Raw genomic sequence first — 13291 nt, 5'->3', positions numbered from 1 at the left:
AATAAGCGTATGAAAAGGAACTTTGGGGTTAGGAGATGTAAACTATTGCATTTGGAATGGATAAGCAATGAAATTTCTGCTGTATAGCACAGGGAGCTATATCTGATCACCTGTGATGGAAAATGATGGAGGCTAATGTGAAAAAAAAAAAAAGAATGTGCAACAGAAACTGACAGAACATTGTAAATCAACTATAATAATAAAAGAAGGAGCTAAATATCATTAGTTATGCCAATTAAAATTATAATAAAACTAGAACTTATTATTATAATTTATGGCTGCACTTGTGACATATGGAAGTTCCTGGGCCAGAGAAGGTATCAGAGTTGCAGCTATGATCTACAGCACAGCTACAGCAATGCTAGATCCTTTAACCCACTGTACTAAGCTGGGGATCAAATCGTACCTTCACAGTAACCCGAGCTGTGCAGCCAGAGTTCTTTTTTTTTTTTTTTTTTTTGTCTTTTTAGGGCTGCACGCGCTGCACAGGGAAGTTCCTAGGCTAGGGGTTGAATTGGAGCTGTAGCTGCTGCCTGCACCACAGCCACAGCCAGGCCAGATCGGAGCCACGTCTGCGACCTATACCACAGCTCATGGCAACGCAGGATCCTTAACCCACTAAGCGAGGCCAGAGAATGGAACCTTCGTCCTCATGGATGCTAGTCAGAATCATTTCTGCTTAGCCACGATGGGAACTCCTACCGTCAGATTCTTAACCAACTATGCCATAGCAGAAACTCCTGGAACTCTCATTATTATATACAAACACGCATAAAACGGCAAAGTCACTCTGGAAAACTTTTTGGCAGTTTCTCATTAAAATAAACATAAACTTATGTAAAGACCCAGCAAAAGTTACTTAGTAAGAGAAAACATATCCACAAAGAATATTCCTAAGAATTTATTTATAACCACCCCAAACTAAATAATCCAGATGTCCATAAAAGAGAGTAAGGATAAACTGTGAGATGTTCATGAAAAGGAACACTGAGTACCAAAAAAACTTACTATGGGTGTACGCAACAATACAGACGAATCTGACAGACATTGGGAACAACAAAGTCAGATGCAAAAGAGAAGATGTGTAATTCTATTTATATGAAATCAAGAGCAAGTAGGGAGCTCCTGTTGTGCCTAGCAGTAATGAACCCAACTAGTATCCATGAGGATGAGGGTTCAATCGCTGGCCTTGCTCAGTGGGCTAAGGATCTGGTGTTGCTATTAGCTGTGGTGAAGGTCACAGATGTTGCTGTGGCTGTGGTATAGGTTGGCAGCTGCAGCTCCAATTGGACCCCTTGCATGGGAACTTCCACATGCCACAAGCGCACACACACACACACACACACACACACACACACACACAAAAGCAAGTAAAACTAATCTATGACAGGCAATAGAAAATAGAAAAAAACTGGTCCCTAAGGGCAGAAGTGGAGATAAATCAATTTCTCCTTGTACTCCGATCTTTGGAAATGATGGAAAGTTTCTCTATCTGGATTGGAGTTCAGGTTACAGCTGTGTAGATTTGTCAAAAGTGATAGAATGTAATAACTAAAATCTATGTACTTCACCATCTACAGATTTTACTTGAATACAAAACATTTTACCTTAAAATTAGTATTAAAAATGTGACATCAGATTATCAGATCTGCCATTTCCAAAATGAGCTGTTCACATAGGCATGCAAACTTACCTCAATTAACAACAACTTTGTTCTTTGAGTCAGCTCTTCAAAATAAAACTTGAAGTGTTTTTGAATTCAGTCAATTTTCTGGTGAAATGCTCATAAATTCTTCCCCCCTTTAGCTGTGCCCATGGCATATGCCTAAATTCCTGGGCCAGGGATTGAACCTGCGCCACTGCAGTGACCTGAGTCCTAGCAGCGACAACACTGGATCCTTAACCCGACAGGCCATCAGGGAACTCCCAAATGTTACTTTCTGGTCCTAAATCCCAGTAAGAACATGATTCATTATGATGTACAATAAGAATTAAAGACTGAAGTTACCCTAAAAATAATCCAAATCCTCAACTCTTTTTAAAATAAAAACAGGAGTTCTTGTTGTGGCTCACCAGGTTACGAACCTGACATAGTATCTGTGAGGATGCAGGTTCAACCCCTGGCCTCACTCATTGGGTTAAGGATCTGGCATTGCTGCAAGCTGCAGTGCAGGTTACAGATGCAGCTCAGATTCACTGTTGCTATGGCTGTGAGGTAAGCTGGCAGCTGCAGCTCCGATTTGACCCATTGCCTGGGAACTTCCATATGCCATGGGTGCTGCCATAAAAAGAAAAAATAAATAAAATCAAAATGTATGCCTTGGGAATTCCCTGGTGGCGTAGCAGGCTAAGGACCCAACACTGTCACTGATGTGACTTGGGTTGCAGCTGTGGCACAGGTTCGATCCCTGGCTCAGGAATTTCTGCATGCCACGGGCGTGGCCAAAAACAAACACCCCCCAGATGCCTAAACTGACTTGTCTATAGTTACATTATTCCATTTCAGAAATAAAAGCACATACACATTGTCATCTTTTGCAAATACTAACACTTTGGGCAAAGACAACAGCTTACCTTTTTAATAAATGTAGATGAAACAATTATGTGTTTTAACTGGCAACTGAAGAAGTATTAGAAACAATGATTGTCATTAGTAGGTTAGAATATTTTATATATAAATATGTATTACATGTTATATTTTAAAGAAAGCACACATTTTCTATTGAACTAAGGCATTTTCAAATTCACACTGGCTGGTTTTTCATGAATGATGCAATTTCTAGTTGAAGTATGTTGGTCTTTTATAGTTGGTGCATTTCAATCAGACCTCTTTTCAGAAACTGTAATGATAATCTATAAAACTTGGGTAACAAAAGAACTAGATTTTTGAAAACTGCAGTCAGTGAATGGCATAATGGTGTTTCTGTAGTATAATGGAGGGTAAATGTAGTAAAATTTAAAAATATTCAGCAGTGCTGGTTGTGATGAGCAGAAAGAAGTTTAAAATGCATTCAAATAATGGAAAAAGACTTTATATAGGAAAAATTTTATTTGATAAATATAATTTCATAAACTTTAAAAAAATTACTGAGCTGTATAATAAATATATATTTAATGACAATGCAGATAATGTTTAAAGATTATTTTAGACAACGACAGTGTCTAGGGTCCAAAATATTAAACTGAGTGTTGCTACAGTATTTATAGCTACTAATTTCTCATAAAAATCTAACAATCAGCATTATTACAAACAAATCATTAATTATGTTTTTTTTGCGAATATCATTCAGATTATCTCACATAAACAGCACTTTAATAATATTCTATTTTAAAATATATGATTCATTTCAGGATGGAAATAAAAAATGTCTCTTAAGGGGGACCCAAATTAATACAACATGTTTTACATAACTCTTTGGTGTGTTAGTTTTATTAATACTTGCTTATATGATACCCCAAATAGATCTTAGGAAAAACACAAACATGGATGACTTTCCCTTTTTTTTTCCAGCCCCTAATAACTTTTTTTGTCTCTTTTGGCCATCCCACAGCATATGGAGAGATGAGATCCGAGCTGCAGTTGCAACATACACTACAGCAATGTCAGATCCTTAACCCACTGCGCTAGGTCGGCGACTGAATCTGCTTTCCAGTGCTCCAGAGACCTCGGCGATCCCATTGTGCCAGAGCGGGAACTCCCCTAATAAAACTTTTGGTATTAACTGTAAACTTTAGTGACTCTTGCCTATCGGGAGGCTCAAGCTTATCAATATAAACCCAATTTCACAATATTATGCAGTAGAAATAGTGAGTAAAGGTATTCCCTAACTGGGTGACTTGCCTCTGTTAATCTCCTACTCAGGACAGTGCCAGAGTTTGGATCAGGTCTGGGAAGCCTTTGGATATCAGAGAGATTAAGACCTGAAGAAGAAACAAGTTAAGAGAAATTTAAACTAAAATTCTCCTCAACCCCATAGCAAGCCTGGGTAGCTATAGTTCTCCTGGTCCACACTCAGCTCCTCCTAGAGTGAGTCTAATGCTTACTAATAACGAGGGAGAGTGCTGATTCACCTAAAGCAGATGATAAGCAGTTGCGGAAACTGACTTGGTGCTTGCTCCTATCTTAGGGCTACAGCCTTCAGGCTAGGCAAAAGCAAGCCAGTGAGGCAAATAGATTTAAGACCATTAACTAGCAATAACACATGAAGCATCATACCCTGGCTTTGGCAGATAAGAGTAAGTTAATTATCAACAGCCAAAGAATTTTAAAGAAATACACAAGGGGAAAATTTTTTGATTACTCATTATGTAATAATAATTTTACAATATATTAGCACTAGAAAACTACTGGAAGTTTGTAAATGACACTGTAGAAGAAAACTCCTTACAAGATAATCGTCCCTTAAATGGAGTAGGTTTTGAACAACACAGTAGGATGAGTGTGTCAGCAGATGCTATTAACCTTTTCTGGATATAAAGTTCTTAAATAACTTCAAGTAGTGAATGCAGAAAATTGCACCAATCACACCATGAGCACCAAATAGGCTAGCTGACCACATGCCTTGCTGTAGCTGGTCAGAGACTGCTTGATAGCTTTGCAGTCCTTCCCTAGTATTGGTTGTTAGTTAAACTGATGGCAAATAAACACTGCAAGGTAGATGTAATGCAGGGCTACCAAATGTCATTTCGTTATATGAACACTTTATAAGACATTCTAAGAAAAAACAAATTCCCTTTTATCCTCCACTAAACTACTCTACTGAATATATTCTGCAATATTTCCACTTCTGGAACATGAGTTGGTGAGGATATACATTGTACATTTTATGATCCTTTGATGTATTTCCAGAGTAACACTCTTCCTAAATACAATTTTGGAATATCTAAGTTAAAGAAGGGCTATTTATGAAAATTAATGTTTAGGCTCAAGTTTACAACTTAATATCCTTACATTGTTGAAAAAGACAAATGTTATATATTAGCAAGAAAATAGTTTACTGGTGAACAAAGGTAAAGTCTTAATTTTACTATTCTTTCCCTACCAGCCCAATTCCAGAAGTCTTATATTCATGAAATGGGAAAGGGGAGGAGGGTTGTGCAATAAATCTGCAAAAATTATCATATTCTCCAGTGAAAATTTTGGCAAAACCTTACTTAAACATTTCTATAAATACAATTTTGAATGCATGTGTATGCAATCATTATATGCTTAGGGTTGGGTAATAGTTCTTAAACCAATAATCATTTCCAAATTTTAAAACATTATTATTATTATTTTTAAATTTTATTGCTACATTCATGGCATATGGAAATTCCTGGGCCAGGGATTGAATCCAAGCCACAGTAGAAACCTAATGCTGCAGCTGTGGCAATGCTGGATCCTTTAACCAAGTGCACTGGGCCAGGGATCGAACCTGCACCTCTGCAGTGACCCAAACCACTGCAGTTGGAGTCCTAATCCACTGTACCATGGTGGCAACTCCAAAACATTACTTTTTATCAAGACAACAGTGGATCTAAATGATAAATTCAGGATGGAAGTGCAGCGAGTTAATCCAGTAATACATACCTGATTAACCATTTTACATTTAAATGTATTGTAGCCATTACTCCATGTATTTGCCATTTTAGACTTTGTTTCATTTAGACTCTATGGGCATGCCTGAAAATACACCTTATAATGGGACACTGGGCAGATTTCACTTTACTGTGGTAGTCTGCTGTAATTTAGATAACATACACTAACCCGAAAATAACGGGATTCTTATCTGAAATCCTTTATTCTAAAAGCTAGCTTACTGAAAGGCCAGAGCAATTCTAAGCTAGCTATAGAGGAGGCTCTTGTCATTTTATTTAATTTCCCTAACATTCTGATTTGTGTAATTAAAAGTATCTGTGATATTTAAATACTGTCCAAACTTGTTTTTTATTGATATAGTTGAACTTTACAACAGTATCATAAAATACTATAAACAGAGGCTTCAGAGAGACAAAAAAAGCAAATTTAAATATATTAATCAGATTAAAGCATGCAAAAGATCCAATGATAAACACATTAAATAATAATATGCTAATGGTATCTAATTTACCCACTATAGGTTCCTTATATTGTCACAAAAATAGTAAACATCAATCTGAAATTTGGTGAATGGACTTGATTCCTCATATATTTATATATATAAGATATGATATACTCTTTGCATGTATATGGTTAACTGTTTCTGTTACAGTACATTTAGAGAAGTTTGGTTCTGGTATATATTTACTACCCATGGTGCAGTAAATAATGGTTGGAAACGCATTCTCCTAATTTGCTCTGTGAACTTAGAAAGCACTTATGAATTAACAACACAGGTCACTGAGGGACCAAAATTCCTTACTATTCACATTAACTTTTCCCATGAAAAGCTTCAAATATAACTCTAATAAAAAAATAGAGTTTTCAAGGCAAACTTTTCAGCATAATTTACAGAAGCAGATTTAAACAGAAGAGTCAATAACCAAGCTAATACTAAAAAATACAATTAACTAGGAATTATCTCCCTTTCTACCTTGATATTAAAATATAGTGGCCTTACTAAGAGATTGAAATGCCAGGAGGAATCCCATAAGCACATGAGACAGTCCAAATAAAGAGATGAAAAATGCCTCATCATTCACAAATTTTAACATGTTCAGATTTACATTAAGGGAGGTACATGGCAATGCTTTTCGTTCGTTTGCCATTATAACTATAAGTGGGTATGAACTACTCCAGATATTTCAGAAAGTAATTCCGCAGAGCTAGTGTGGCCATTACCAGGATGATCACACTGAATTTTAGGAAAGGAGTTGAAATGGCTCCCACCAAGTACAACTGCCCCTTTAACAAGTAGATGAATCCATTGTGGAGAGAGTCAAGATGCTCCTGTCGTTGGTATAGAAAGGATCCGATGCACTCCATGATCTAAAGTAACAATAAGAGAAAAGTTTGGCTCACCAGGACCTATGTTTTAATTGAGAAAAAATTTACTCTAAACTGTAGGATCAAAATGCAATTTGAGTATTAAAATAAGCACTGATTCATTTTTAAATGCTAAAGGGAAGTTCTTCTTACTAGCACTGAATGAACAAATATTCTATTTATATTATACAAAAACTTAGGAAAAATAATGCTCTAGTTGTTGTATAAAAATATTAGCCAAAATTGAGATTCATTAGCATTAAAACAATTTCTCTTGGTAGTAACGCATGAGACACTCTTAAAATCTTAACAATTCAATAAGAAACAAGTACATTATTAAGAGTTAGGCACATTCAGTTTTACTGAAAAGCAACTAGGCTGTGTTTTGATATCACAGAAGCAAACAAACAAAAATCCCACTTACCAAAAGCTTTGGAATGAAACAGTATGTTCATATTATATTATTATTTCTTTTCAGATATAGATTCTATTCTAAAGATTTTAGCATAATTAGCTTGAACAAAGTAAATATTTTAATTCAATAGGTATCAGAAATACCTTTAAGTCACTAGGGTTTTCACTTAACTAAGAAGAAATGATCCCCTACTTGTCTGGAAAAAGTTAATTACTGTCTGTCTGAATGATAAGGCCATAGCAATTCATTATATAATACTTTATTTACAGCAATATCAATTTCAGCTAAAATAACTTAAGACTAAAAATATCCTGCCATGCTTAAAATAGCCTAATCTATTTTAAGGACAGTATTAGGATTACCAAGTCAAAGGTGACTTTTTTTAAAGACTAAAAGCACTTAACCATAAATGCATTTTATGTAACCTTTTCCAGGGCTCTCATTTTTCTTAAAAATGTTAGAGGAGGAGATTAACATTTAAAATGGACCAAATTCACTTTTATAAAAAAATCTTCTGTTTCCTAGAGACTCTAAAGTTTGTGTGTAATTCCAGTTTAAATGGATTAAGTGGCAGAACAGTCACAATGAAGTCTAGAACCTCGAAACTTAACAAAGTTGGCAAAGAGGAAGACAAACAAGCAACAACCATACTAGTGGTTATAGGTTCTCTAGTTTTACTAGTTTCCAGAAAACCTTAAACAGCATCTACCTTAATTTAAGAAGGACTTGTACTTTACTGTCTCTTTAGCACTTAGAACTGTGCCTGGTACATAGTGGGCACTCAGTATTTGTAAAATAAATGAAAGAAATGAGACAAACATTTTTTTTAAGTGTGCAAGGAAAAGTATGCTCAGACACACAGGATAAAATATAACTATAAACACACCAATCATCTGGAGTCAATTTTCTACTCTCAAACTGTCAAAATTTTATATTAGTTTTTCCTCTTTTCCAACCATTACTTACATAGAAGAATCTTATTAGGCAAGGTTTCCTTCATTTTTGATCTTTTCAAAGCACACATGTGAATTTATATTGTTAAATATCATATTTGACAGAACATTAAACACCTGAACTACATATTAACTGTCTTTTAAAAAGAAACACCTTTTTATTTAAAAGACAGTTTTGATTAGGATAAAGTAACTTGGTAAAATACAAAGAGAAAAGCATTTATTGCTGAAGTACAGCCCTTTAGAGTACAACATGGTGAATTCTTTAAGCACCATGAAGTTACCTTTGAAACTGAGCTTGCTATATGGCATTATTCCTTTGACAACATCGATTAATAAAATGTAAGTAGAATTTTTGTATCTGAATGGTAAAACTTTATTAGTAAGGAAATCTGTCATATGAAAGCACTAGTTGTGTTTCTCAAGTGATGCCAATTACCTCTCATGTTTAATGCTAAGAGAACAAATATCCAAGGGATTCTACATCTTGTAATAGAGGGATGTATGGCAATTTTCATATAGCCCTTTGAAAAGCACCAAGTGGTTCTGTATATTGTGTGATTTTATCCACTAAAAAAAAAAAAAAAAAAAAGAACAAATCTCAAAAGATTTTTTAGATTATTCATTTGAAGAAAACAGGGAGATAATGACAGTAGTAACCAATAATATAACCTAAGATGCTGGACGGATTGGAAAGGTATTTATACTCTGTCAAATAAGATATTCATTACTGTTAAACATTTTATTAAGAAAATTTAAAAAAGTCTTACAAAAGAAAAAATATGATACAATTTTAAGTGAAAAGAAATACAGATGAGAACAGATACCTCAATAGAACATGCAGAAATAAGTCCCCAGAGCAGGTTCAAAAGGGATAATGCAGCATAAAAATGGCTATATAAAGAATAATGGGGCATATTGCTTAAATAATTGATATCCAGAAAATGGGAATACACACATAAAGCAGAAAAATATTCCGGACTCATTTAAAATTAATTCAAGTCTTTTTTAAATAGTGAAGATGTACATTGTCATTAAAGAGAATTGTGTTGAAAAAGATATTTAAAAAATTCTATATAAGTTTTCTAATAGTCTCTTAGTCTCCCACCTCAGTTCTGTTCAGTAAAACTATCTGTGGAAGTTCCCAGCTAGAAATCAAACCCAACCCACAGCAGTGACCCAAGCCACTGCAGCGACATGATGGGTGGATCCTTAACCAACTGTGCCACAAGAGAACTCCAGAGTAGCTTTCTTATAATGCATTTTATAATACAACTGTGTAAGTCATAACACGTAAGTCCTAATAAATTTAGCTGTTCATAGCATTTCTTATATGTGAAATAAATGACTACAAAATGATGTCACAGCATTATGGAAATATTTTTGATCACATTAAAATAAATAAATGGGGACTGAAACCACAGATATTAACATAAGAATGCTCTTTATAAATGCAACTGTACCATGAAGAAATGGCCATAACTAATGGGAACTAAAACGCTTGCCTGTAAAAGTTACCTGAATTCCATGATACGTGACTGATGTCATACTCACTGTATTTAAAACATAAAGCCAACCAAATATTAAAACTTCTTTTATCAACAGATAAGAGCAGTGCCTCCTCCACCCTCTAGTCCCTGCTCCTGAGGTCTTTCCAATCTTTCCAAGCCATGACATATGTAGAAAGGGCTACTATTCCTAGGGCACACTGTGGACAATGGACATCACCATCTGTTCCTGCCAATCTGCAACCTTGCATGCACACCAGTGCTGCTCTGATTTGGGGACTTGGATATCACTCACCAAAAGAACACCAAAGTGTAAAAAAAGTTACTTCTATTCCTTAATATTTCCTAAATAGTAACATGTCTCTTGGGAAAATATATAAAGAATTGAGGGGAGTTCCCGTCGTGGCGCAGTGGTTAACGAATCCGACTAGGAACCATGAGGTTGCGGGTTCGGTCCCTGCCCTTGCTCAGTGGGTTAATGATCCGGCATTGCCGTGAGCTGTGGTGTAGGTTGCAGATGCGGCTCGGATCCCGCATTGCTGTGGCTCTGGCATAGGCTGGTGGCTATGGCTCCAATTCAACCCCTAGCCTGGGAACCTCCATATGCCGCGGGAGCGGCCCAAGAAATAGCAAAAAAAAAAAAAAAAAAAAAAAAAAAAGAATTGAGTCAATTTCACTTTTAAATATAAATAAGTGGTATTTACTAAAAAACGGTATTTTCGTTATGATTCACAAAAGCAAATCTAATTCCCAAATCTAACTGGGAGGGGACAAAAATGCTAAAATTCTTCCAAACTATAATTTAAACAGCCTGCTCTAACTTTGAAACTTTTAATTAGACCATAAACACCAAGTAAAAACTTAAAAATCACAACTCATTTTAAAACCTCATTACATATATAAAAAGGTGTAGGAGAGCAGAAATACAGCCTTTTATGTTTATAAATACCTCAAATTCTCAAATGACTGACTAGACAATATACATGAGGAGTAAGAAAAGCAAAATCTTCTGATTTTACTTTTATGTGTAGAATATTTTGTAAATTCAAAAAGCAAACAAACAAAATACAGGAAATAATAGTGTAAGTATAATAAAAAGAAGAAAGTTATAAAACCCAAATAAGAGTACCATGTACACATTCCTACTGACCACATTTGAAAAAGATTGTAAAGCAAAATTTTTTGTTCATTAGATGAAAAGTCTCTTCAAACGTGCTTTCTCTTCCTCTGTTAGTGAAAGAATCCCCTATCCTAAAGCCACAAAGTGAAATACATCAAGAGTGCTAATAAATAGCACTTCCTGCTTCAGTTGGTAAAAGCAGGGGGGCTGATCTATTAGGTATCTAGAGATGTAGGTTCATCCTGTTCCAGTTTACAGGATATTCATCTGCAGCAAAGGCTACTTAGAGAAATTTCACACCTGCTGACATGGGTCGGACTACATCTTCCTATTACTCGTTCCAGCATTCTTCCAACAGATGCGCACGCTGTTTCTCCTTCTGAGAAACAACACATGGAGTCCAAGCACTTGATACTTGAATTTGTTTCAGTAAGCTGAAGGAGTTGAAGCAGAAAAATATTAGTTATTTATAGATTTGGACTTCCAAAAAACATTAAAAAATTATAACAAGCACTTTGAAAACCAAAAGTAATGAATATAAATACATGTTTTCTATAATGTGGAAATGTATGGAAAGCTTTAATTAACAGTAATCATACAAAAATATTTAAAAAGGCATTGTGTCCTAAATTAGAAGCTAAGTAAAATAATTATGCAAAAATAAGTAGCTGAATACTACATAAATCTGCAAAGATTTTGCATCTTAGTATCTTTATTTTCATTTTTTTTTTTTTTTACTGGCTGCACCATGGCATATGGAAGGTCCCAGGCCAGGGACTGAATTGGAGCTGCAGCTGCAGCCTACACCACAGCCACAGCCTACACCACAGCCACAGCCAACAATGAGCTGCATCTGTGACCTACACCACAGCTTAGAGCAATGCTGGATCCTTAACCCACTGAGTGATGCCAGGGATCAAACCTGTATCCTCAGACAATGTCAGGTTCATAACTTGCTGAGCAACAATGGGAACTCTGGATTTTAATATCATAATAATATATTATGGTCAAAATGATTTACATCAACCATTCAGAAAATTAATGAATTCTAACTCTTCTTTGAACTTTTGTTTAGGTGAAATGCTCCTAAATAAAAAATGTCAAGTAATTGAGAAAAGCTGAGTTTAAATATTTTGAAGACTGGGAAATAATCAAGCAGGTGCTAACACCAATCTTCAACAATAACAACTGCAGCAGCAAACGCCTTATGTAATGTTTACCATGTTCCAAGTTCTAAACACCACATACACACACACTCCATAAATTATCCTTGGAAAAAAATCCATCATTTGCCTCAAATTGCTAAGCAACTATTAAGTGCTAACCATGCCCATAATGAGCTCATCTTGCTTTTTAAAAATTAACTGATGATACATTATTAAAATCTATTAAAGACGTAACTAAGTAGTACTTTAAGATTTAAAACTGAATTAATTTCTGTAAGTATGCAAGATTTATATTGATTGACACACAATCTTCAATATAACTTAAAGCCGTATTACTAATAATTTTAATCCTGCTAAAATAAGGGGGGGAAATGGTATGATCACAAAGCCCAATGACTCCCAACCCTGGTTTTGACATAGTCAAGGTACTACTAAATTTCCCAAGGACTGTCATTTTAAACGAACTTACTTTTATTCACTTTCCTTTACATATACAGCAATTGCATAACAAATCTTTTGAAAATGTAGAGAAAGGGAAACAAAAATAGATTCATTAGAGTGCTGCATCCACAAAGGTTGGGAATCACCAAGTGTTGAGTGTAGGTATGGCAACAGGGACATTTGTGGAGACACTCACAATGGACAGAGAGATGGATGTGATGGAATGTAACCTAACATTCTGAACCTAAGCAACTGGTGAGGTTCTGCAAAAGCCCTTCTCAGAATAATCTTGCCAAATACCAAGCAATGCAAGACAACAGTTCAGGAATAAACTGATTGCATTAATGTCCTAGGATCTGCTAAGCACAGAGAAATAGACAAATTTTACTTGTTCTTTCATTATAATACCCTTGGGTTTAAGACTGCTAATGGTACTATTTCTTAAACTGTTTTCTTTGGCCTTTTTAGGGCTACACCCATAGCCTATGGAAGTTCCCCAGCTAGGGGTCGAATTGGAGCTGTAGCTGCCGGCCTGCGCCATAGCCACAGCAACACCAGATTCAAGCTGCATCTGTGACCTACACCGCAGCTTGTGGCAATGCTGGATATCAAACTCGTATCTTTATGGTTACTAGTTGGGTTCTTAACCTGCCGAGCCACAATGAGAACTCCTTAAAACTGTGTTTTATGAGCTACTTACAGATACTGCATGAAAAAAGGTTCTGTGGTCAATTAAGTTTGAGAA

At 35.5% G+C, this 13291-nt stretch overlaps 1 protein-coding gene and 1 long non-coding RNA gene across 51 annotated transcripts in view; one reads left to right on the top strand and one right to left on the bottom strand.

The window, feature by feature from the left end:
• The window catches only part of LOC146397628 (uncharacterized), a 35759-nt gene extending 32030 nt beyond the window's left edge, over positions 1–3729 (top strand). Inside the window, exon 2 of the long non-coding RNA XR_014824419.1 lies at positions 3552–3729. This is a non-coding gene — a long non-coding RNA (uncharacterized LOC146397628). The remainder of the gene's footprint in view (positions 1–3551) is intronic.
• A 2178-nt stretch (positions 3730–5907) lies between these two features.
• ATP11B (ATPase phospholipid transporting 11B (putative)) overlaps positions 5908–13291 on the bottom strand; it is a 143458-nt gene continuing 136074 nt past the window's right edge. For 31 of the 50 annotated variants that reach the window (XR_002337765.2, XR_014824406.1, XR_014824401.1 and 28 more), the window contains 2 exons: positions 11240–11373; positions 5908–6946 (listed from right to left, as the gene is read on the bottom strand). Coding sequence is in view for 41 of the 50 variants with exons in the window: in XM_084990414.1 (XP_084846540.1) it covers positions 6865–6946; positions 11240–11373 (216 nt within the window). In the remaining 9 variants the exon portion in view is untranslated. Of the gene's footprint in view, positions 6947–9138; positions 9206–11239; positions 11374–13291 lie in introns of all 50 variants that reach the window. The other 19 variants (XR_014824398.1, XR_014824402.1, XM_084990411.1 and 16 more) reach the window with 1 other exon arrangement.

The sequence above is a fragment of the Sus scrofa genome, chromosome 13 (genome assembly GCF_054392235.1).
Source record: "Sus scrofa isolate SSC_HxYL_T2T_F1_AM1 chromosome 13, Sscrofa_HxYL_maternal_Yorkshire_Landrace_v2.0, whole genome shotgun sequence".
NCBI lineage: Eukaryota > Metazoa > Chordata > Mammalia > Artiodactyla > Suidae > Sus > Sus scrofa.
Note: the sequence above shows the minus strand (reverse complement) of the source record. Positions and strands in the feature narration are given on the sequence as shown.